Below are 24,991 nucleotides of genomic sequence, written 5' to 3'. Positions count from 1 at the left end.
CAGGGTGTGCAACTATACAAATGAATTTTACAGATGGTAAAATAAATTTTGTATCGAGCGGAAGAGAATTCCTCGTGGGAGGAGTTCAGCCCCGAGGACTCGCCCCTGATCGGCAATGGGTTATGGGGATCAAAGGCAGCTCTTGGTGGTGTTGGATCACTACTTTGAAGCTTGATTTGGGGTCGTTGGCCTAAGTTCACAGGTAGTTTTGGGGGTAAAGTTCTGTGATGTTGTAAGTCAGAAAGTTCCCCTCGGCCGGGGCCGTGTCCGTGAGCGAAGGCGTGCGAGTGGCGCGCGCCGGCTCGGCTTCCGCTTCCAACGCTGGAGCTTCCCAGCAGTGAAAACAGCCTGATGTAACCCAAACCGTGAGATCTTTCCCTTGAGTCTGTCTGTAACCTCCTGCTTACCCACAAACATGTGGAGAAAAGCTAAAATGTGATTTGGCTAGTCATAGAATCAGGGAATGGTTTGGGTTGGAAGGGACCTTAAAGCTTGTCCAGTCCCCACCCCATGCCATGGGCATGGACATCTTCCACTAGACCAAGTTGCTCCAACCTGGCCTTTCCAGGCTTTGGGAACAGTGACTCTGACCACAAGGGTACACTTTTTGGTGGACTTTTGCAGCTTTTTAAGCTCATTTTTGTGGGGCTCCAAGGATTTTGAGAATGTAATTAAAAGAAATAAACCCTGTGAAGTACTAGACTAGAATCCACAAGCAGCAGGAATTGGGCAAGTTCTGGTGCCTTGTTCCTGATAAATTAGTGGAGAATAAAGAATCAAACCAGAGAGGAGTCAGCTGTTAGTGTGGAAAAAATGAGTGGAATTCTGGGAATACTGAGAGCACTGACCTGCAGTGTGTGTGACCAGAGCAGCAGGACACAAAGGTGAAAGATGTTTTGCCCAGCACTGAATATGAAGTAGAGTCCTTTAGGTTGGGAAAGACCTTTAGATCGTTGAGAGCACCTATTCCCCAGCACTGCCAAGGCCACCCATATCCCATATCCCTAAAGTGCCACATCCACATGATTCTTAAATCCCTTCAGGGATGGTGACTCCACCACTGCCCTGGAAAGGTATTTGAGACTTCCAGGAATTACCTGTCCTGTGAGTGCATCTTGCAAGTCTCAGAATTTGTGTTGTGTGACTGAAAAGGGTTGGTTCCTCACCTTCCAGAGAAAGGGACTTAGGGAATGATGATTTCCAAACCAGGAAGTGAGCGATGGCGCAGAGCTGCCTAAGGAAGCGTAAGCTGCTTATGGTGGATTAGATGAGTGCCTGCTTAGCTCTGCAATTAGAGAGGGAGATGGTGTGATAAATCATGAGTAACCAGCTTACCTGTCCCGTGATGTTGTTTATCTCTGGGCACATGTGCTCCAGTTTCCATAGGTGGTGGAGCATCTGCTTTTAAAGGAGTGGGCCTGGAAAAGAGGATGTGCTTTCCATATGGTTTTCTGGAGTTCCTTTCCTACCCTTGAACATCAGGTTTGCCCTGCAGTGAAGTTCTTTCCAGAGGACCACAGATGGGGTCACACTGCAGGGCTGGTTTGTGTTTTCCAAGAGTTCCTGGGCTCCTGGTCCGTGGCCATGGCCCATGGGGGTGGTGGCACCAGCTCTTCTTGAACCCATCCCTTTTCCTACTGCTGCCATCCACGAGCTGCCCTGTGGTGGGACCTCATGGGAGGCAGCACGGGCTGGAGGAGGGGAAGGTGTTTTCCAGGGGTGCTGAGCTGCAGCAGCATCTCAGCCTTGCACAGGCTCCCAGGAGGATGCTGTGATCTTCAGCTGCTGTTGTTCACTCCAGCTGCACGGCGAGAACGGCCTGCACAGCTCTGGGGTGTTGCTGACGTCGGTCTGTAAATACTCCGGACACAGGAAAGCTTTTATTGGGCATAATGTGTGAAATATTGAAACTGTTCCTTGCTGATGGTTGAGCTCTGGGTTATCCACCTGCCTGTGCCTCCAGCCAGTCCCTGCCAGCCTTTGGTGCTGGGAGGACACAAATCCCAGCACCAGCAGTGCAGAGCTTGCTTTTTTCCCATCCCAGGAACTCTGCCATATCCTCCCTGCATCATCTCTCCCAGGTGTACAGCTTAGCAAACACATTCAAAACACTGCAAGATTTTGGCCAGCTTTGGAGAACTGGTTGATAGGAGAAGTGATTCTTTTCCAGGAAACCGGTGCAGCCTGTGCATGGTGTTGTAAACTTTTTGACTGTTGTACTGTTGTTATTGGTCCTTTCCCAGGTGATTGTGACAGGTGACTTGTGCTGGCTGGTCCTGGGGAATGGTGTTCCTCAAACTGAAACACCCATCTGGAATTTCAGGGTCTCTGTGAAGATCTGACTCTGAAGGTTCAGAGGTGCACAAACTGTGATGCGGATACTGATATGGAGAGGGGCTTCCAAAGTTAGGGAATAGGTGATAAAGATGATCCTGGAATCCCAGACTGGTTTGCGTGGGAAGGGACCTTAAAGATCATCCAGTTTCACCTCCTGCCATGGGCAGGGACACCTTCCACTATCTCACATTGTTCCAAGCTCCATCCAGCCTGGCCTTGCACACTTCAGGGATGCGGCAGCCACAGCTGCTCTGGGCAGCCTGTGCCAGGGCCTCCCCACCCTCATAGGGAGAAGTTTCATCCCAGTGTCCCATCTAACCCTGCCCTCTCATCCCAGGGAACTGAGCACACGCTCGTAGCCTCAGCAGGACAGGAGAGAGCAGGAGATGCTGCTGCACCTCCATGCATGGGACATCAGCTGGTTCCCATGCTGACCAGTCCTGCTGGCCCCATCCCCTTCTTCCCCTGTGCCTGCCAGGAACTCCATCCTTCCCTGCAGCTCACCTTCCTGAGCTCGGGAAAGGGCCTGTGCTATTCTTAGCAGCTCGGCAGAAGATGCAGGCAAGAGCCTTTGATGGAGGGAGCAGGAGTAACCATGGCAGTCTCCTGGAATGGGGAACCGTGGATTACAGACATTAAAAGGCATAAAGCAAATAGCAGGATAATCCTTGCTGGTGGTTTTCTAGTGAGCAGAAGGTACTACTTCATTTCCATGTTTAGGTGAGGCACTGTAAATTACCTGCAGTTAAAAAATAATGCTAATTAAATTCAGATGCAATAACAATTAACACTGCTGATCTCAATGCACTGGATTTCCTTGCGGCTCTAATTGACAGAGAAAAAGCCCCGACCCTTCCTGGGGAAAGGAGGGAGGATTCTTGCTTCTGGCTCCGTGCAGGATCCTCCTCCTCGTGCAGTTATCAAGTTTGCATTTCCCATTTCCTTGCCTTATTATTTTTATTTTTAATGCAAGGCTCTTCACAGAATCACAAAATCATTTAGGTTGCAAACGACCCTCAAGATATCTGAGTATGACTACTTCCCACCTTGTCACCAGACCAGAGCACTGAGTGCCCAGAGCACTGAGTGCCATGTCCAGTCATTACTCCAGGGATGGGGACTCCACCACCTCCCTGGGCAGCCCCTGCCAGTGCTTGACTGCCTTTTCCATGACAAATTCCTCCTGATGTCCAACCTGAACCTGCTCAATGCCTGTCCCTGTTTCCTGGGAGCAGAGCCTGTCCCCTCCTGTCAGGAGCTGTGCAGAGCCAGAAGGTCCCCCCTGAACCTCCTCTTCTCCAGGCTGAGCTCCCATGGTTCCCTCAGCCTCTCCTGGTGCTTCAGCCCCTTCCCAGCTCCATTCCCTTCTCTGGACACTCCAGCAAAATCAGAGGAGCTGGATTTGCCAGTCCCTTTGCCAGTGGCCAGGATCCAGGAGCTGCCCCGAAGCTCTGCCCTGCAGGTTCCCCTTGCCCATGTGTGGTGGGTGCTCACAGCGAGCCCAACACCTCCCTACCCTGGGCAGAGGCACCGTGTGCTGCTCCTTGCCTTGGTTCTGCAGAGGAGAGGGGAAGGAGCTGGGAGTTGTGCAGGGGAGAGGGGAAGGGGCTGGGAGTTGTGCAGGGAGAGGGGAAGGAGCTGGGAATTGTGCAGGGAGAGGGGAAGGAGCTGGGAGTTGTGCAGGGAGAGGGGAAGGAGCTGGGAGTTCTGCAGGGACAGGGGAAGGGGCCGGGTGCTTTGGGCCTCTCCCGCAGCGTTCCCGGCGTCACTTAGCATGCGAGCGGTGTTCTCTGCACAGCAAATTCCGCTTTCAACTTCAGCGAGTGCTGAGCCGCTGCCTAAATGGGCCTGCTAAAGATATTTTTTGACATTTGAAAATCCTATTAAGGCCGTTTCTCTGTCTCCCCTCGCTCCCTCCCCGCTGCCAGCTCACCACGGAGGCTCTGCAAAGGTTTCTTTAGGAGGCCGGGTCACGTCCTGCACAACAGGCCTCGGGAATATGGGTCACAACGAGAGGAGGGGAACAAAAACTATATTGTCCTCATGTCTTACGCTGATGGCTGATTGAGGGACTCCCTGAACGGACAGTTTAGGGTCTTAATGAGGTACCAAACATGAGGTAATTCAGAATGTGCCCCTTTCAGGCCGCCTGCTCGACGCACGGCCGGCCAGGAGCAGGTTCCTCGCTCCTGCTCCCGCTGCAGCTCCTCTTTTCCAAGGGCACAGGCCTGGCAGCACGTCCTTGGAGCTCAGTTTGCCATGGTTCCCGTTCCTGCGTGACTCACTGGTGAAGCCCATGAGCACATTGTTCATTTTCTTATTTACAAATAATTCTCTAAGTTGAAGCTGTTACTCATTGACTTTAAAACGCAGGGCTGGAGGCTGGAGCTGGTCCCTTCAGCCTCATATTGCAGCTTCTTCTCCAGGCTCTGTAAAATTCAATTTAAGGAAGGATTTCTATCAAATCCTCATTTTCTGGGAAATTCCTGAAACCGAGAGCAGCCTGCAGTGGGACAATCACCAGTTGTGCTGGTAGGTGTGTAATTACCCAGGTTTTGGGGAGCGGGGATGCAAACAAGTTTGCATACATTGAATTACAGGCGGTGTTTTAATAGTATGTTTTTTAGGTCTTGGCTTGGATCCAGAATTTTTTCGTGCTATTATCCTCTATTTACAGCTTTCAGAAATCAGCTGATGTCACTGCACATATGTTTAGAGCCGTTGCTAAGGTGATTAGCTCCAGAATTCAACGCCTACGCAGCGCTGATGAAAGGCTGAGAAACTGCTCGGCAGCGTCTGTTCAGAGCTTTGTCGGCTTCAACTATTAAGAACCATAAAACAATATTACCCAATTTTAGGGTAAATCTGTTGGCCTTGACTGATAATCGTGCATCAGGTTCCACAGGAACAGAGGCTTTATCTGGCACGTTTAACTAAGCCTGGGAACGTTTTTCACTGGAAAGGTGTTTTAAAGTCACTCAGTTCCTCATTTCCATGAGTCTCTGCAGGGTTGTGAGTTCAGGCTTTCCTCTGCCAGGAGGTGACAATCCAGGCCCAGGCCACATGTCTACTGTCTGTCCCGTGGGCAGGGACACCATCCACTATCCCAGGTTGCTCCAAGCCCTGTCCAACTGTCACTACCCCCACAGGGAAGAATTCCTTCCCAGTATCCCATCTCTCCCTGCCCTCTGGCAGTGGAAGCCATTCCCTGTCCAAAGTCCCTCTCCAGCTCTTTTGGAGCTCCTTCAGGCACTGGAAGGGGCTCTGAGGTCTCCCAGATTCTTCTTTTCTCCAGGCTGGATACCCTCAGCTCTGTCAGACGCAGCAGGAGCCAGTCTCTAGTGGGAGTCTGTCCTCTGGAATAGAACTTAGTCCTTTACCTTCCTCTCCCCTTGTAGACACTGATACCAAGTTGGCTTTCTCAGCAGGACTGGGATCCTCTTACCTGCCCAGCTCCTGCTCCCAGAGCAGCAGGAGAATACCTTTATTCATGATGGAGAAGCCATGGAATACAATCAAGTTGCCCACAGCCTAAACCAAAAGTGGGCTACCAGGTTACATTTCATAGATGAAAACTATTTTGGTTTAAATGCACATGGAATATCCTCTTTGCTGTTCAAGGCATGTTAATATCCTTTAAAAAATTCAAAACTTAAAAATCGACCATTTAAACTACAGAAAGATGTAGTTACAGATGTATTTTTGCCCTAGTCATCTAGTGCACAGTATGTATTGTAGATGTTCACAAGCATTTTTTTCCCTGGGAGTTTGCTGCTCTCCCACTGATTATTTTTTCCTTTCCTTTTTTAAAGGAATCTGGCTAAGGCTTGACCTAGTTTGGCTGTCATCACACCGTGAACAGTGCAAGTCTTCACCTAACATAGCTCCCTATATTTTTGTTCTGTAGGCTGTGCAAAAATAGCCACGCACAGCCAACAGCTGGGGGTGAGCAGCAGCACAGGCTTTGCAAGGAGCAGGGCTGGGAAGGTGCTTTGGCATCAGGGATCTCTCCAGGGGCAGGCACACCCTGAACCTCATCAGTGGGACGGGAGCCTCAAGGGGGATTGTAAAAGAGCAGCAGGAGAGGGACTTTGGGCAGGGGCCTGGAGGGACGGGACAGGGGCTTCCCACTGCCAGAGGGAGCGTGCTGGGCTCTCTCCTGCCCTCCCCTCCTCCTCCTGGGCTGTTGGGACATTTAACAGCTCCCACAGAGCCTGTCCCATGGCTGGGTGACACGGGGACCTGCGTGTGGCGGGGGGGTGCAGCCACGTACGCCCTCCTGGAGATTTGAGTTTTCGCTCTGGGAATCCAAATATAGCTCTGTGTGATCAAGTGCTCGCAAAGAAATGGAGTAATCCATACTTGGGACAAGTCCAGGGCTTAAAATTCCTAACAGCCTCTTTCCCCGGCTCGGCTCGCAGCATGTCCTGCACTGAAGGCATGGAGAGTCAAGGTCTTTGCTGGTGATGGTTTAATTTGGACAATGAGCATCACTTAAAAGTGGCATTTTACTGCATTCGTTTCACTCTTACTTTCCAAAGAATCCTTGTGATCCATTCAGGCTCCTCCCTTTGGATGCTAATGGACTTCTGCTGGGATTTTGTTGTTCCTGCAAAGCACCAGGGTCCCATGTGCAGGGTCTGGGGCTGGAGAGCTGCTCTGCCCTGAGACAATGCCCCCATTCAGGGCTCGACTCCAGGGGAGGGGAGGGGCAGTTCTGATGGCAATTAGTGTGCAAAGCCAGTCCTAATCGATGCCTTGGCTGGGTGTCCAAAGTGCTGAGCTGGTCCTTCCCTGCCACACGTTCCTGCACTAAACTAAACCTGTTCCTCAGGCACTTTTTAGAAAGCAAGGAAATAAAATTCCCCTGTTCACATCTCAGCAAGAGCAGAGCATCTGCAAGAGTCATGGTGGGAGTGAGTGGCCACAGCTGGTTTCTGTCGGCCTTTTTGGAAGTAAAATCAGCTACAAATAGTGCTGGGTCCTCACATCCTTCATCTGTGGGGTGGAGGGGCTGGCTGTAGTGGGACAGCAAAAGCTGCTCCCATGGGACGAGGGCGTTGTGAGGGTGGTGAGGGGCTGACACAAGTTGTGCAGAAAAGCTGTGGCTGCCCCTGGATGCCTGGAAGTGTCCAAGGCTGGATTGGATGGGGTTGGAACAACCTGGGATAGTGTAAGCTGCCCCTGCCCATGGCAGGGCGTGGAATGAGACTGATGTTCCTTCAACACAGAGCATTCCAGGATTCTGTGGTTTAATTTGCTGTTGTACATCCGTAGCAGAGGACTAAACAAGCTGTGTTTTGCTGTAACTCCAGTGCCAGAATTTCCGGTGTATCCCAGTGTTGTGGGATGTGCTGTGTGCACAGGCTGAGTTTGGCAGGGAAGCGCTGCCTGTCCTGCACAGCTCCAGCATGTCCTGGCACAGGGTGGCACCTGTGACATCCTGCATTCCACAGGAAAGCCCCTGGTTTGTCCATATCCCAGCCTGTCCGTGCCCTGCTGGTCAGCCCCAAAGGAAACAATCGCACTTTGTGTTTCACAAGCTGTTTTTAATCTCTTGGCTCAATCCCAGTCACGAGGCTCTGAGGTGAAAGGGCTTAGAGAGACCAACGTGAATCGTGACCATCCCCATCAGCACCAGGAGGTGGCTGCCAGGGGTGCAGACCTGGAGTAGCCAAACCCTGTGGTCGGTGTGCCAGGAACTGCAGGAGGATGCTCTGCTGCCTGGGTTGGCCTTGGGAATGGTCTGGAATGCAGCAGGTCCCATGGCAGGAGCAAGAGGCTCTGGAGAACCATCTCTGATGGCTCCTGGCAGGGTCTGTTGGCCAGTGGCATTTGGATCAGTCATGTGTGACCTTAAGGAGTTTGTCACTTGTGCTGTGGTGTGGGAAGGGCTGTTGACCTCTTACAGGTGATGGATTTAGCCTGGAAGTGGGAGCTGGAGACCTGGCCCTCAAGTGCCACCACCCTGAGCTGCCACTCTTGGGAGCATCAGTATGGAATCATCACAGAATCATGGAGTGCTTTGGGTTGGAAGGACCATAAGGTCCATCCTGTTCCTGCACCTTCCACTATCCCAGTTTGCTACAAGCCTCCTCTGTGTCCTCCCTGGACACTTCCAGGGACACAGGGGCAGCCACAGCTTCTCTGGGCACCCTGTGCCAGGGCCTGCCCGCCCTCACAGGGAAGAATTTCTTCCTTATATCTGATTTGAATTTCTCCTCTTTTAGTTTAAAACCATCACCCTTTGTCCTGTTGCACCAGGAAGGTTTGTCCCCGTGTTTCTCATGGGCCCCATTATATATTGAGAGGCCATTTTAGGATTTGCTGAAATGAGTAAATAACACAATTATTTATAGATCATTGCCAAGTATAATTCCTACACGGGGGCTACATTCATGTGTCCTTTAAATCTGAGCCTGCCATAACTGCCTGGAGAGGAACTTGTGCTCAGAGCTCATTGGGGGTAATTCTATGTGGATTTTCCTTGGATTTCACACAATTCCCTTTTGCATGGAAGGTGGGATTGACTGGGAACAGTGAGGCCCCCGTGTGCTGGGGTAGCTGCTGGACACATTCCCAGCTCCAGCCTCGCTTTCTGGTGGCTCAGCACACCCACCCCAGGTGATGGGGCTGGTGCAGCACCGTGGGTGGGATGGGGTGGGATAGACCTTCCCCGTACGGCACCGAGGCGTTAACATTTCCCTGGGATTTTAAATAAAGCTCTTCATGTGCAGGCTGGGTTGTGACTCACACCCTTGGGCTGATGGCAGCAGCAGCGTGGTGAGCTCGCACTAAAATGAGGACAGAACTCAGCTTCTTAAGGCTGGTCACGTGTTAAAAGATGCAAAAGGATGTAAAGATGCAAAAAAAACCAAGGATTGGAGAGAAAACCAGCGGGTGGAAGTGTCCTGATCCAGCAATTTCCATCCATCCAGAGTAATGAGGGATTGGAAGCAACTTCCAGCTCTGGATCTGCTGTGTTTCCTGCTCACACACACTTATGGATACTGTGTTATGGCCCAGAAATAGAAACAGGTGCTTTTTTACATTAGAAAGGCAGAAAATCACCCTTCTTGTGGTGTAGAGGTCTTGTCTGTGCTCTCTGAGAAATGCTGAGTGTGTCTTTAAATGGAAGAGGGTAGAAATAGTTTGTGGATGATCTTTGAATCCACTTGGACTATGGAAAACTGTACTGCTGATTTTAAAAAAGGAGAAAACCCCATAAAACCAAAAAGCAGTGTAGATTAAATGTGTTGGTTAATGCTATTCCTGTAAAACCATGTGGCCAGGTCGAGCAGAATAGGGATATACAGAGGACTTTAGGAAAATGTACTTGGGGAGGTCTCGAGGAGAGAGGGAAAGAGGAGAAAATACAGCATGAATGGATGACTTGACTTCAAATCCCTGCACTTCAACTTAACTCAGGGAAAATGGGTTGTGACAGTGCGTGAGTCATACAGAAACTGCCTGGAAATAGAGGGGAATGTGAAAATACCTTTGGATTTGGCCAGTGGGGACCTGTACCTTCCCAGAGGGGCAGTCAGGGAGGAGCAGGGGTGGCAATGTAGTGTGAAGATCCCATGGAGGTTGTAGTGAGGTGGGGATCTTGGAGGTCTTTTCCAAACTCAGTGACTCAGGGATTCTGTGTGCATGGAGCACATAGGATCCATGAGGAGCCATGGCTGGGTTTGTGACCTGTTGGTGGAGTGGGAGGAGGAGGAGGAGGAGGAGGAGGAAGGCTGGGGAAGCCCTTGAAGGTCACCACGCTCTCCAGCCTTGCAGAGCAGCACAAGGAGCCCTTGGCCGGTAGAAGAAGATGAAAGAATTTCTGTGCAGATCTGTTTATACTGATACTCTCAGAACATGGGGATAAAAAGCTCTGGGAACCACGGGGGAATTTGTTTTAAGGGCTGTGGATGTGCAGCTGGATCTTGCCTGCCAAAAACAAGGCACGGGGAGGGAGGAGGGCGCAGATGGATCTACGGGCTCTGGTGGCCCTGTGGCGCTGGGACAGGGGGTGGAGGAGCCTGTCTGGTGAATCAGCACCCCTGGGTCGGGGTGCTCTGTCCCCAGGCTGGGCCTGCAGGGAGCTGAGTGCTCCTGTGGGAGCAGGTTTGTACAGGAATCTCATCCAAACCAGGCTCTGACTAAGCCCCATTGCCATGCTGCAATGCCAGGCCGGGTTCAGGATGTGGCTGCACCTTGGAAAAATCTTGGATTCTTGCTGTGAGGTCCCTGTTAAAGCAGTGCTCACATGACAGGCTGCTTGCAGGGAAAATTGAGCTGCTGCTGCAGCACCTGGTGCATCCCAAAGTCCCTGACAACTGCCTTGGAAAGCAATCTCAAAGCCTATCTGTCTTGACAGTGTCTCTTAATGGCTTACTAATAATGCCTGAAGATTTGCTGGAGCTCTGCCACAGCCCTGCTGTAGAATCACAGAATCATGGGATGGTTTGGGTGGGATCTTGCAGCTCATCCTGTTCCACCTCCTGCCATGGGTAGGGACACCCTCCTCCCAGCCTTGTCCAGCCTGGCTTTGGTAGGTTCAGAGTGCTCTGCTCTGCCTTCCTCCAAACTGGGAACTTCTCAGTTTACTGTGATTAAATTAAATCCCCCCAAACTGAGAGCCTCAGAAGGTGCTTTCCAAGTGCTCTCCAGGAAGCAAGCAGAGCAGGCAGGGAGGGATCCCCTCAATTCCTGGCAGAAGTGCAGCCCTCAGGAGTGCTTTGTGGTGGGGTCAAGCCTGTGGGGTTCATTGTCATCTACAGCCACTTCATCATGGGACAAAGAGTGGCTTGGATTTCTAAGAGTTAAGGTTGCTGTGTGAACCCTAAAGCAGAAATTCCAGTTCCCTAAACATATTTTGCCATAGCACGGGATTTATGCCTGTCAGGATGGGGAAGGGGCCATGTAATGCAGGCATGCAGCACTGGATTAAATTATCATGTGCTACAGGGTATTAAATCTCAGAGTTTGCTCTCCTTTTTGGAGGGGAGGGGGATTTCTGGGACAGAGCAGCATCGCTGCCAGCTAAAGGAGGCTTTTACTGTAAAATGGGAATCAGAACACTCAGTGCACACACCTGGGTTTTAGTCATCACCAGAGAAGGTTTGTGTACAGCCCTGACAGCTCAGGGTGCTCCAGAGTGTTTGTGGGGGGGAAAAGGGACATTGTGCAAGGGAGGCTCGGGTTGGACACTGGGAAAAATTTCTTCATGGAAGAGGCTGTCAGTCAGTGGCAGGGGCTGTCCAGGGGGGTGGTGGAGTCCCCATCCCTGGAGGTGTTCAGGGTGTGCCTGGATGTGGCACTCAGTGCACAGGTCTGGTGACAAGGTGGGGATTGCTCACGGGTTGGACTTGCTGCTCTTGGAGGTCTTTTCTAACCTCACTGATTCCGTGAAAGCAAAAGCAAATGGAAGCCAAGAGCTTTGCTGGTGAGATACTGGGACGGGCAGTTTTGCTGTAGGTGCAGCCAGGCGTGTGGAGAATCCTCAGGGAGCAAAGGCAGCACGAGGCTGGGTTTTGTATTTACGAACCGTGCCCAGCGCTGCGGCGGCCAGGCAGTGCCAGGCTCTGCTCCTGGCCCGTCCGGCTCCGCTGACGCCGTGTTAATCATTACTAGAATGTACTTTCGGGCAGGTTATTTGTTTTCCCTCCTCATGATGTGCAAGAGCGGATAATGAAATTAATTTGCACACTCGGTGAGTTTGCAGAGCCGGCTTCGGCCACGTTGCCACGATACCGCGGCGGGGCCGGCGGCTCCCGGGGCCGGTGTTTGCACGGCCGGGGCAGCCGGCGTGGGCAAACAGAGCCCGGAGGGAGCTGGCCAGGAGCAAAGCTCCCTGCAGAGCCAGCACGGAGCGTGCGGGCAGTAAAAGCCCTGCCAGGCTGTGAAACCCCTTTCCAGCCTGTTAAAGCCCTTTCCGACATGGACTCTTTGATGCTGCTGATTCGAACCAGTTTAGTAGGTCAGCAGCCCAAGGAGGAAATTCCAGTGTTGCTCCTGCAGGTGGTGGAGCTCATGGTGGGATCACGTGGAGCCCATGGTGAATTCAGATGTTTTGTTGTCGATTGTCTTCAAGTCCCGAGTGCTGTATCCCCCAGCCCAGGTGTGTGGTGAACCTCAGTGTTCACAGGGCAGTGCTCCCTGGAGCTGGCCAGGCTCTGCTGGGCAGGTTTCAGCCAGGAGGTGTTTGGTGAAGCTGCCCAGTCTGTGGGACTCTGTGGAGGGATGGATGAGCTTCACTGTGCAGTGCTTGGGAACTGCAGCTCTGACATTCCCATCTCCCTCACCTTGGCTAGGTGGCAAAATCAGTCTGGGACGAGACGTGGTTGGGTTGTTTTCTGTGTCCTAATTCACTACACAGGTGCAGGACCGAGCCAAGAGCACAGAGCTCTGCCAAAGGCTGACACTCCTGTTCTGCTCCCAAGGCCCCTGGGGCTGAGCCCTCCGTGGGCTCCCCCTCTGGTGCAGGGGGAGCTCAGTGTGGCTGTGTGCTCCTCAGCTGGGTTCTGCCAGGGTTCCACTCCAGTTTGTGAGAAGGTTCAGCCCTCAGACTCAGGGAGAAGCTGGCTGTGCTCAGCTCTCGAGCCTGTGGTTCCCTTTTCCTTGCTGTGATCCTGCTGGGAGTACATGTGCCATGTGCCAGGTGTGCCACATCAGCCTGGCACAGACCTGGGGGACCAGCAGGAAATAGTGCTGCTCCCGTTGTTCCATTCCTACCTGGATCCTCATGATCCCGCTCCAAGGCTTGGCTCCATACATCCCATGACATGTTATTTTGGTGTGGCTGCAGCCTGGCTTTGAGTTGCTCTTGGGGTAGAGGTTGCCTGTCACTCACAGCTTATTTTCCCCCTGCCAGGGTCACAAAGCCTGGCTTTGATCCCTCCCTTCTCCAAATTCTGCTACCAAGTGCCACGTGTTCACCCCGGGCTCCTCAGCCTGGGGGAGGCAGGCGGATCCAGCAGGCAGCTGGGAGACAGACCTTGCTTTTTAAGGAAGACAAGGAGGCGGCAGAGAATCTGTTGGGATTTTTTCCCCCAGTTTGCCACCCGTATGTGTTGTCTGAGCTTTGCCTTTTGGGAGATGCTGGGGCTCCTGGGTTAGCTGTGGTGGGGCTATGCTGGCCACGCATGTCCCACCACAGCACATGTCTGGTCAGGTGCTCCAGGTATTCCTAGAATTACAGAGTCTTGGAATAGTTTGGTTTGGAAGGGAACTTCAAAGCTCATCTCGTCCCACCCTGTGCCATGGGCAAGGACACCTTCCACTAGAGCAGGTTGATCCAAGCCCTGTCCAACTTGGCCTTGAACACCTCCAGGGATGGAGGATCCACAACATCTCTGTGTATTCTCAGGTTTTGGCCAGTGTTGAAGCAACAGCTTTTTAACAAATTGTTTTACCAGAGGCCTCGTGTCACTTCACTGGGCTCAAAATCAGGAGGGGCTCTCAGGTTTTTGTTTTTTGGGACTCATGTCCTTAGAAAAAAAATGGTTAAAGCAGGTGCGTTCTTAGAGCTCCCCATGGCACCTTCAACAAGAGCTATGTAGAGAAAAGGGAGTGTCCCCCATAGAAGAAAATCCCCTTTTTGGTAAATTCCTGTGTCTTTATATACAACAGAGCTCCTTCAAAAGCTGTGTGATTTGGGAGACGGAAAGCTGCAGCTTTGTGGAGAATTCACCTTGCTTTGAGTATTTACAAAGGAGCAGCAGGGTTGTGCTGTGCCCAAACCTCCCCTGCGGGCCCCTGGCCCAGGATGGCCCCTTCCCCTGGGCTGTGACGTGTGGCTGGCCAGGGTCCTGGCACAGGGCTGAGCCCGGCCTGACTGAGCCTGGCACAGAGCTGAGCCCATCGTGAGCTGAGCCTGGCACAGAGCTGAGCCTGGCACAGAGCTGAGCCTGGCACAGAGCTGAGCTGAGCCTGGCATAGAGCTGAGCCTGGCACAGAGCTGAGCCCGGCCTGAGACTCCTGCACAGAGCTGAGCTGAGCCTGGCACAGAGCTGAGCTGAGCCTGGCACAGAGCTGAGCCTGGCACAGAGCTGAGCCCGGCACAGAGCTGAGCCTGGCACAGAGCTGAGCTGAGCCTGGCATAGAGCTGAGCCTGGCACAGAGCTGAGCCCGGCACAGAGCTGAGCCTGGCACAGAGCTGAGCCCGGCCTGAGACTCCTGCACAGAGCTGAGCCTGGCCTGAACTGAGCCCAGCCTGAGCTGAGCCTGGCACAGAGCTGAGCCCGGCCTGAGACTCCTGCACAGAGCTGAGCCCAGCCTGAGCTGAGCCTGGCACAGAGCTGAGCTGAGCCTGGCACAGAGCTGAGCCCGGCCTGAGCTGAGCCTGGCACAGCCTGGCACAGCCGAGTCACCACATGCTGGACCAGGAAAACCGGACGGGAGGTTTGGTTTTGGGAACAAGGAGAGCAGACTTGGGGAAGGTCGCGGGCACGGTGCTGCTCCCCGCACACCTGGCAGCAGAGGCTGTGTGGCTGGCTGGAGGAGCCCAGGATTTGTGTTTGCCGTGCTGGCTGTGGCACGCGGAGCCCCACGGAAGCACAGCAAGAGCTTTCCTGTCGCACGGCTCGGTCGGTAGTGATGGGCTGTCGTCAGCTTCCACCTCCAGCTGAAAGAATCAGGAAATCCACTGTTGGTATCGGCATGCGGGGCTCAGGCAGCCACCGTGGCTTTTGGAGAGCTCCAAAATCAGGAAATCCACTGTTGGTATCGGCGTGCGGGGCTCAGGCAGCCACCATGGCTTTTGGAGAGCTCCAAAATCAGGAAATCCACTGTTGGTATCGGCATGCGGGGCTCAGGCAGCCACCGTGGCTTTTGGAGAGCTCCAAAATCAGGAAATCCACTGTTGGTATCGGCGTGTCAGGGCTCAGGCAGCCACCGTGGCTTTTGGAGAGCTCCAAAAAGTGTGGTGACGGTTCTGCTGCTGGGGGAGAGCACCCGCAGCTGAGGACAAGGGGAGCCAGCTCTGAGCGAGCCCAGAAATGTTCACGGCAGCCCTTCCATGCCCCCACTGTGCCTCCCTGCCCTTCCCTGCTGCCTGCCTGGAGCTGGGAGCGTGGCTGGAGCCCGGCGCTTGCCCGGCCCTGGCGCTGAGCCGAGCTGCTCCGTGGCGTGCTTGGGAGAAGGGCTTCCCTGCCCAGCGCTGCCCTGGCACGGGGCTGGGATTTCTCATGGCCCAGGCTTTTCCTCGTCTCCCCAGGTGCTTTCTGTGCTTACAGAATTCCAGTTTAACGTGAGCTATGAATCAATCTTTTCATAGAATCATGGAATGGTTTGGTTGGGAAGGGAACTTAAAGCTCCTCTCATTCCACCCCCTGCCATGATCAGGGATACTTTCCACTAGACCAGGTTGCTCCAAGCCCGTTTCAACCTGGCCTCTGTCCATGTCTATTCAGTTGTTGCCCTGTCATTTAAAAGCTGACAGTAACATGGCATACAAATCCCAGTGCTGCTGCAAAGTGTTTTGTACATGGATCAAATGTGAGCCTGGAATCTGGAAGCCACTGGCCTCAGTGAGAAAGAAGAAACAGGAAAACAAAACTCCTGGGTTTGCAGACCCCAAATAAGAGGAAATCACTGAAGTTCTGTGCTGGGTTTTCCCCAAAGCCTGATGCCTTCAGGGCCCCTGTGTGAGATTTGTTCTGTCTGGACCTTGTTCCTGAATCCACCAAAATTATTTCCCACACTGGGATGAAGCACGAGGATGCTGAGATGGAAAGAAGGGTCCTGGGAAGAATTGTGCAAGAATGGGAGATTGAGGAATGTTTTGCTGCCATTACCATGGATTTTCCTGCTCACAGCTGGGAGAAGATGTTACTTGGTTGTTGCAACATCATGGACTGAAACCAGATATAAACACAATCATCCCAAAACTTTTGTCCAAATCCCCCGAGGCTCAAGCAGGGATTTCACTGGGAGGGTAGCTGGTGTTGCAGAGCCCTCAGTCGAGGTTCTCTCAGCTTGAAGGAGCCTGTTGGGTCATAGCACCTTATGTAAAATATTTTTGGTTTCTCTCCTATGTAATGAATGTGCTTGGTTGTGATCTCCTCTCGAGTTTAAGAGCTTAAGTCATGTGGTTTGTTTGTAGTTAAGGCTGTTTCTTCTCCTAGATGTGGGCACACTGATACAAAAACTGGGCAGGACAGGAGTAAGTCTCAGTTGGGTTTTACTGGGGGCTGTGTGTCCATGAAGTATGTGTGTGTGTGTCCATGTGCACACGTATGTACAGAGATGGACACTGGGAATATGGAGTATTTATGAATTTGGGCAGCCCAGGCTCCCAGGGCAGGTCTCTGCTCAGCTCTGTTATGCCAGAGCCAATTCTGAGTGCCCAGAGATGAACACAGAGTTGTCGGCGATGAGGCCACAGAATGGTGACGCCTGTGCTCGTTTAAACAGCCAAAAATGAGCCCAAATGCATTCTTGATCCTGCTCCCTTCCCAAGCCCTCCTGTTGTGCAGCTGAGCAGCAGATGGGACTCGCCGGAGCTGCCACGAGCTTTCCATGGGAGCAGTGCTGGTCCTGCAGCCTCCCCTGGGGACAGGGCCGTGGTCCAGCAGTCCACCCAGGGAAGATGGACCATGCACAGGGGGAGCACAGGGGATCCTCAGCCTGGCCAAGAGAGAGCCAGCAGCCCCTGCCAGCCCTGCAGCCCCGGTGCCACCGTGGCGTGGTGACGCAGGTCGCTGCCGGGGCACCAACAGCCACTGCTGCTTCATCTGTCACCCTTTGGTCCGTGCTGGTCAGCAATTGTCTGTGCTCACTTGTTTCTCTGTCTTGAGAATCGGGTCTGGCTTGTTTCTGGGGCTTGGCTGATGCTCCTGAACCTGTCGAGCTGTGCTTGGAAGCCGCAGCCACGCTCTGTGTCGGGCATGGGGGGGCAGAGCCCAGCTCCCCAAACTGTCCCGGGAATGGAGCTGGTTCTGCAGATCTGTGTGGTCAAATTTTACCAGGATAAAGCAGCCCTGGGGGATCCCTGTCTTTCCCAGCTGGTGGGACCTTTGAGATCCAGCTCACATCCCGGTGAAGGCTTTGTCCTGCTTGGACGTCTCAGCTCACCAGTATCACGTTTCTCCCTTGTTCTCTTTATGCTGGGTAGTCTGGCCTGTGTTTTTCCTCCCATGTGCAGCAGCAGTGGGAATAGTCATGTGGAGCTGATCATTGTTGTCAGGAGGTTGATGTGCAGAAACTCTGGTAGTGACTGTGTTGGCAGATGTGGTTACAGCTCTTCCCTGGCTGAAACCTGATGAGTGTCCAGCAGAAGCCAAGAGGAGATGGGAGAAGCTCAGAGTCCTCCCTCCCTCTCTGGCAGGTTTTGATCTGGGCTGGTGATCCAGAGCCATCCCAGAGAGGACAACAGTGTCATAATCAGCTTTCCCACCCTGGCTAGCAGTGGTGCAGCAGGCCCTGTGCTGCTCCAGCCTTCCTGTACCACTCCGGCTGCTCCAGAGGTTTCCACATCACAGCTAATCCTGCTCCCAGACCGCAGCCCGGAGCACTGACTCCAAGTACAGTTTTGTAACTTGGCCAGGAACCAGATCATCAGCAGCATCCCGAAATGGAGCAATACCAGAGGCAGCTGTGTACAGATAATTGAGGGAAGGGTTTGTGGGAAAAATTGCTCCCGGAGAAACCACACAGGCGAGTGGCTGCTTGTGGGTGCAGGGCACTGTCAGGGCTCTTCTAGTTGGATTTTGTGTCTCCTGAGAGTGGTCCCAGCTGGAAAATTCTGAATCACAGTCTGGTTGAGCAGAAATTTCCAAGTATCCTGTTAAATAGCAACACTTGGTGCAGTAGAAATACGTTGAGTTGTCAGAATTGGAGACCACTGACCTCTTGCTGGGGTAGGAGGAGGCACTGGCAGGTCACAGGTGTGGGGTTGTGGTTTGAATTGAACCCCTTAGGCAGGATGGGTTCGTGTGGTGGAGCCATGCTGGAGAACCATGGAGGAGCTGGACATTCATGGTGATCCTTGGAGACCTGGGTGCACATCCATGTGCAGCCTCAGCTGCTCCACTGTGTTGTTCTCTGGAGGTCCTGAGGAGCTCTGGGAAGGGGCATCTGTCCCACAAAAGATTGAAATACTAACAGCTGCTGTAATTCAGTAATATTATTTAATTCAGTTTAATTTAAGTAACTTATTTTGTTACGGTGAGGGTGGTGAGGCCCTGGCACTGGTAACCCAGAGCAGCTGTGGCTGCCCTGTCCCTGAAAGTGTCCAAGGCCACGTTTTGGAGCAACCTGATGTGCAGAATGTGTCCCTAGCCATGGCAGGGCTGGAATGAGACGGGCTTTAAGGTCCCTTCTGTCCCAGTCTGACATTCTGTGGTTCCATCATAGTAAGTTTACTTGGCTGGTGTGTGTTTGAGAGAACAGAAGCCTTGCCCAAGCCAGTTGTTGCATGATATCAGGAGGTCAGGATATGTGGGGTAAAGCAGAATAAATATTTTTGGAAAGGTAGAAGAAAGGACATTTACTTGGGACCAGGCAGTGACTGAGAACAGGAAAGGAGCTGAGCAAAGAGTTGAAGAAAGAGGTGTCATCTCTAAGAACTCCTGATAAGGAGCGCCATTCCCTTTCAAAAGCCAGGAGCAAACAGGTAGCAGGTTCCCAGGGTAAGGAAGGATGTGGAGCTGGAGGTGAGGACATGGTGGAGCTGTGAGACCAGGGCGAGCCCAGCTGTGACACCAGGTGACAGTGCTTCCCCACCGACTGTGCTCCAGCCATGCTCCTCGCTTTGAGTTGTGGCTGTAAGAATCAGCACCTCACACTGCTCTAGCTCAGCAACAGCTAATCTTTGTGCTTACCCACTGTCAGTGCTGAGGAAACCACCTGTGTTTGCTGTGCAGGTTTGCAGGGCTGCTGCTGCTCCCAGCCCTGTGTACTCACTGTGGAAAACCACGGACTTCGCTCTTCCGGAGCCGAGCTGGAGCACAAAGAGCAATTGTTCCTTGTTCCCCAAGCTGCACGTCCTTCTGCTGCTCATGGGCACTTTTAGAGACTAACTGTGGCTCATGCTGGCCAGACAGGTGCTGGGACAGGTGGATGGACTGGTGCAGGGCAGGTGATGCTTTGGTGGACAGCCTGAGCACGCAGCAGGGCTGGGTTGAGGCTGGGATGGTGTTTTTGAGAAGCTGTGGCTGCCTCAGCCCTGGAAGTGTTGGGTAGGGATTGGAGCAGCCTGCTCTAGTGGAACGTGTCCCTGTCCATGGCACGGGATGAGCTTTGAGGTCACTTCCAACCCGAACCATTCTGAGGTTCAGTGATTACCTGTGTTCAAAAACATCAGCTCTTGGGTTTTTTGCCTTTGCTTTCCAGAGCTGGAGGACAACTGTCAAATTGTGGGTGTGAGTTATTAATCTAAGGCAATTTTCAAAGATTGAAGACAGCGTTCTTAAAAGGAGACTGAAGTATTAAAATTTTCATTTTTCACAGGCTTGTTCCTATTCCAACCTTTTCAGACCAAACAAACGTGTTGGAGCTGTGCAAATAATGTCTGGGCTCTAATTGCATCGGGGGGTTTGCACGGGCAGGAGCCTCCAGCCAGCTCCCTCCTATTCTGGCATTTAAAGAAGGCTTCACAAGCTTTTTTACTCCAAGCTGGCGGGGTACAGGCAGGCTGCAGTGCACAGATCGTGGGCATGAGCTCATTTGTTGTGGCTTCAGATTGAATGGCAGGAGTTTGGCTGCTCTGCGGGAGGGCAGGGGAGGAGGGCTGGGTCCAGGAAAGGCTGTCATTCCCCTTGCAGATACATCTGGAAATGTTCTTTATTCTTTCCTGTGAGGGTGGGGAGGATGCCCAGAGAAGCTGCCCCATCCCTGGAGGTGTCCAAGGCCAGGTTGGAAGGGGCTTGGAGCAGCCTGGTCCAGTGGAAGGTGTCCCTGCCCATGGCACAGATAAGGATGTTGGGATGTTGCTCACTGGTTCCATGAAGCAGGAGGGGTAGGGATGGGGAGTTTAAATGTACATGGGGATCCACAGGGTTGGTTTATGAGGAGCTGCTCTCCTGTCAGGCCCGGTGTTGGTGCTGTCTGCAGGAGCTGGGGTCTGTCTGTGGGCTTTGTCCTTGTTCTCTGTGCCTGTCCCAGTTTGCCCCTCGCCTTCACGGGAACCTGTCCTGGCTAATGGGTGCCACTGCTCCCACGCTGCCTCCCGGCTGCCCACATGTCCTGGGGTTGTAGCCAGCAGTGCTTTCATCCTCCTCCTCTTCCTCCTCCCTCCAAGGGGCAGATGACACCCCTTCCTTCCATCCCTTTAGGGCCGTGGCCTTCTGAGGTCCTTCGCAGATGTATTTGGTCTCAGTGTGTGGCTTGGATTTGGTATGCCCTGGGCAAAACAAAACCCATTTTCAACCGTTTCCTTGGCCCAGTGAGGGCACAGGGGACGATCGTGGGTGGGTGTGCCCGGGGCTGGCTCTGCAGAGCCCTGCCATTCCCAGCCAAACTCATTCTGCATGGCTCCAGCCCTGCTGCTGCTGGTGTTCCAGAGAGTCCTGTTCCTCCATCCTCTGGGAGGGTGCTCGGCTGCTGTGTGGGCTCCGACCCCCTCGCAGGGCAGGATGGAGCAGGAGGGCCCCCGGTCGAGAGCAGGGTGACTGGGCTGGGTGTCAGCCCTGCTCCTCCAGCTTTCTCCTGGCTGGCACTGCTCCCTGGGCTGGGACCAGCATGGCCTTCCCTGCTGGATCCAGCCGTCCTGAAGCTGCAGGAGCTGCCGTGCCAGGCCAGTCCATCCCAGGGCAGGCTCCCCCTCTCTCTTCACCGCTTTCCCAGGGGGTTGCGTGGGATCAGCCTCTCCAGCAGCAGGGTCTGCTGTGGCCAGGCTGGGGGCCTGGTGTGCACCGGGCTGGCCACGCACGCAGCCAGGGCTGGCCCCTGGCCAGGGGTAAACAGCTCCTTTGTTTTCCTGGAGAAGTACGAGGGATTATATTCTCTTGAGCTCACTCAGTCCCCCACTTGCTATTGTGCAGCCACATGTAATCGGCTCCTCCGAGGAGCTGAGTTAATTGTGAAGCAGGAAGGGTGCTGGTTGTCTCCTGTAGGGAGGTGAGCTTGAGAGGGGAATCGTGGAAAGGGGGTGGCTCGTCCAGCTCCTAAATTAGGAGGGATTGAAGCCAAATTGTCATTCTACAGCCCTAGATTTGCCACTCTACAAATGCTGTCTGGAGCTGGGGAAGGCTCTCCCAGCCAGGAATCTGTGCCTCCCCTCTGACTCTTATTAAACGTGCTTAAAACTGAAACGAACTTATTAGACGTGCTTAAAAATGAAACGAACTTATTAAACGTGCTTAAAAATGAAACGAAGGCTGCTTCGTTGTCGGTAATTGTTGTGCAAATGTGATACTCCCTGCAAGCTGTGGAACAGGCCAGGGCTGTGTTTACCCGGAGAGGCAGCCGGCTTTCCAAGTGTAATGAGTCAGCTCCGCGAACAGAAGGGGCGCAGAATTAATCTGGCATCCGTCTGGCCTTTTCTCAGTTAAACAGGTTTTGGAAGCTCCACGTGAATAGGTGCCTAGCCTGGTACAAGCAGCCACAAAGACTTGGGAGTGGGCACGATTTTTTTGGGAATACATTGGCAGCATGCAGATCATGGGGTGCTTTGAGCTGGGGTTGGGTTTTGGCTGCTGGTGAAGCTGATTTGGTTTAATAGCCATTGCAAGGAGTAAATAAAGTTCCCTTGCCCAGCACTTCATCTGAATTTCCACCTCTTAGATTTGCAGTGGATATTGAAGGGAATATTGTCCTCTGCTCCTGCCTCCTCCCAAGCACACACTCCTGTCTCCTGTATCTGCACCTTAATGAGCCCCTGTAAGAGAAACCGAGGGGAAATAATTCTTACATCTTCCCAGCTGGCTAATGATGCCTGGCAGAGGGAGATTCCTGGGGCTGGGAATGGCTGGAGCTGCTCCTGCAGGGGCCCAAAGGATGTGCAGCGTGGAGGGGACCCTGTGGGCTGTCCCAAAGCTCAGCTGTCCCCGTGTCGAGCAGGGGGCACGAGGAGGTGTTTTCTCAGTTCCCAAAGTTCTGTTCCTAAATACAGGATATGAAATAGGAGATAACAACCTTCCCTCCGCCAGGCAGAGGAGCTGGGCTGGAGCATGAGCTGCCTTGGGAAGCACAGTCTCCTGCTGGAAACCCCAGCACTGTCTCTGCCTGGTGCTTTGGTCTGGGAATTTGTGCTGTTTCAGGGCTGGGGCCTCTGAACCACCTTTAAAAACAAAACAAAACAAAACAAAAAACCAAAACAAAACAAAAAAAATCAAAAAACCACCAACAACAACAACAAAAAAAGAAATGAACCCAAAGTGTCCTAAGGCCTCTGAGGCGTAAATGGAACAGAAATTTTGAAGGGATTTCCAGGGAACTTCTAAATACAAGACTTCTCTCTCTCCTCTCTGAGAATTGCCATCTCCCTGGACAATTTCCTGCAGTTGTAGCTCTGCAGAGCTGCTGCTGTGAGATGTAAACCGTGCAATTTAGAGCTGGCAGGTGACAATTACATTGGGAAAAGTTCCTGTCTGTTCCCCTCCAGCCTCGGGCCGAGGAGCCCAGTTGATGTTGGGGTTGCTGGGGGTCAGTCCTCACAGATCTCCCATTCCACTGATGCTTTCCAGCCTCTGGTTTTGGGAGAGGAGATATTCTTGTTCACCTGGAAGGCCTTTGGCTCTAGCTGGTGGTCCTGAGCCCCTGCTCCAGCTCATGTCTCTGTATCTCACATGGCAGTTGTCTTTCCAGCCCTGTAACCAGGCAACACACGAGGAGCAGGAGGAGTAGGAGCACTTTGTCCTCCCCACGTTGGCTTTCCCAGGCCAAGGGGCAGAGCAGGGTGAGGAGCTGTGGCAAACCAGTCCTGGAGCACCGAGCCCTCCTGGCTCCCTGTTCCTGCCTCACGATGGCCACACGGTCATAAAGTGCATTTCTAATTGAAGTGTTGGAATCTGTTTGGTTCTCTGGGAATTGAGTGTGGCAAACTGGGGTGCAGGGCTGTCCCAGCCCAGGGTGTGACCCCCCTGTTCAGGACAGAGGCTTTATGTGGGCTTGGGGTGATGCTGTGGGTGAGGAGCAGGAGGGCTGTTGCTCTTTGGTGGGATTTGATCCCTTCTAGGCTATTTCTTGCATATGAAACAAGCCGTGTCTGCAGCTGCAGGATCCAGTTTGGAGTTGGCCTCTTCTCCCAGGAAACAAGTGATAGGGTGAGAGGAAACAGCCTCAGGTTGTACCAGGGGAGGTTCAGGCAGGAAATCAGGAGGAATTTCTTCATGGAAAGATTTTCAGGCATTGGAAGGGTCTGCCCAGGGAGATGACAGAGTTCTCATGCCTGGAGGTGTCATCCAAGGAAGGCTTGGACATGGCACTCAGTGCTCTGGGCTGGTGACAAGATTGGGATTGGGCACAGGTTGGACTCGGTGTTCTGGGAGGTTTTTTCCAAGCTCAGTGATACTGTGTGATTCCACATGTGATTCCTTGCAGCACCTCTGTAACTCTCTGGGAAGGTGGCAGGAGCCTGCTGCAGCTTCTTCCACGTTTGAGGGAGCTCTGCCCTCCTGGTGTTGCCATCCAGGGGTTGGGAGGGGGTTTATCCCCACAGGAGGTGCCCTATTTTTCCCCCCCACAGTGGAGAGATCCTTTTGAGATGTCTGACCTCCCGTTTCCTCTCTCCTGACAGACGGTTGATGATGAGGCGATGGCAGCATAAATGAAGATCAAGTAAGGAAGGCAGAACGATGCCCAAGGGTGGGTGTTCTAAAACACCACAGTCAGAAGATTTCTCTCTCAGCAACGACATGGTGGAGAAACAAACGGGGAAAAAGGTAACGTGTTTGGGCCTCCTGCCTTCCTTTGGGGGTGCTGCTTTTTGAGCCTCAGTTGTGAAGCCATAGCATCATTTGGCGTGGCAGGAGGTTGCCCTGGGCCCTTAGCTGGGGATTTACATTGGTGTGCTGGTGCTCTGCCAGCTGATGGGGCTGGGTTTGTTTCCCTGTGGCTGCAGTCCTTCCCGGGAAGTGCTGTGCTCACCTGGGCCCGAGTCAGCTGAGCAACAGGGGCTGCTTTGGAAGATTCTCTTTTGCAAGTTCTGTGTGTTTTTAGGGGTTTCTGCACTAGGCTGTGGAGACTTAAGTGATGTGGTGATGGTGCAAGTGTGTGCTGGGTGAGGGAGGAGCTTCTCCTCCTTTGGATGGAAATCCAGGTCCTTGTCTTTGACTTCCCCAGCAGCACCACTGGATCAGGCTCAGTCTGGGAGTTGCTCTGCTGAAATTGCTGCTTCTGAGAGTTGGTTTGAGATGTTGTCTGGTGTTTGGCATGGCTTAGGTGAAACTACTGAGATGAAATCTGAGTTTAAGGATAAATACCTTCACACTTCTCCTCTTCATCCCATTTTGCTCCAGGCATGAGCCCAGTCTGTTCTCATTCAGCTTTTTCCCCCTTCTCAATAGCAGTCATTTCCAGTCAATAGCTGTGCAGAAAACTGTGCAAATGTTACCTTTAAATAAACATGAAAACCTACATCTACTGAATTCTGCTAAGGAACAAATCTCATCCACTTCCCTTTCATCTCCTTGCTCCAGTTTCTCAGCATTCCCCTGGGAGTTTCTGCCAGGCCCGGGAGCTGAAGCCGAGCATGGTGAGCCCCAGCTCCGTCACTTCTGCA

The 24,991-nt window shown here is 52.9% G+C and overlaps 1 protein-coding gene across 11 annotated transcripts in view; it reads left to right on the top strand.

Moving 5' to 3' along the window:
- ANKRD11 (ankyrin repeat domain 11) overlaps positions 1-24,991 on the top strand; it is a 136,302-nt gene that overhangs the window by 79,587 nt on the left and 31,724 nt on the right. For 6 of the 11 annotated variants that reach the window (XM_077786396.2, XM_021526920.3, XM_085589986.1 and 3 more), the window contains exon 3: positions 24,008-24,152. The exons of the other annotated variants lie outside the window; for them this stretch is intronic. In XM_077786396.2, coding sequence (XP_077642522.1) covers positions 24,066-24,152 — 87 coding nt within the window. In that variant the 5' untranslated portion in view covers positions 24,008-24,065. The remainder of the gene's footprint in view (positions 1-24,007; positions 24,153-24,991) is intronic. 11 annotated transcript variants of the gene reach the window in all.

This window comes from Lonchura striata, chromosome 11 (assembly GCF_050655825.1).
Source record: "Lonchura striata isolate lonStrDom1 chromosome 11, ASM5065582v1, whole genome shotgun sequence".
NCBI classification, from domain to species: Eukaryota; Metazoa; Chordata; class Aves; order Passeriformes; family Estrildidae; genus Lonchura; species Lonchura striata.
Note: the sequence above shows the minus strand (reverse complement) of the source record. Positions and strands in the feature narration are given on the sequence as shown.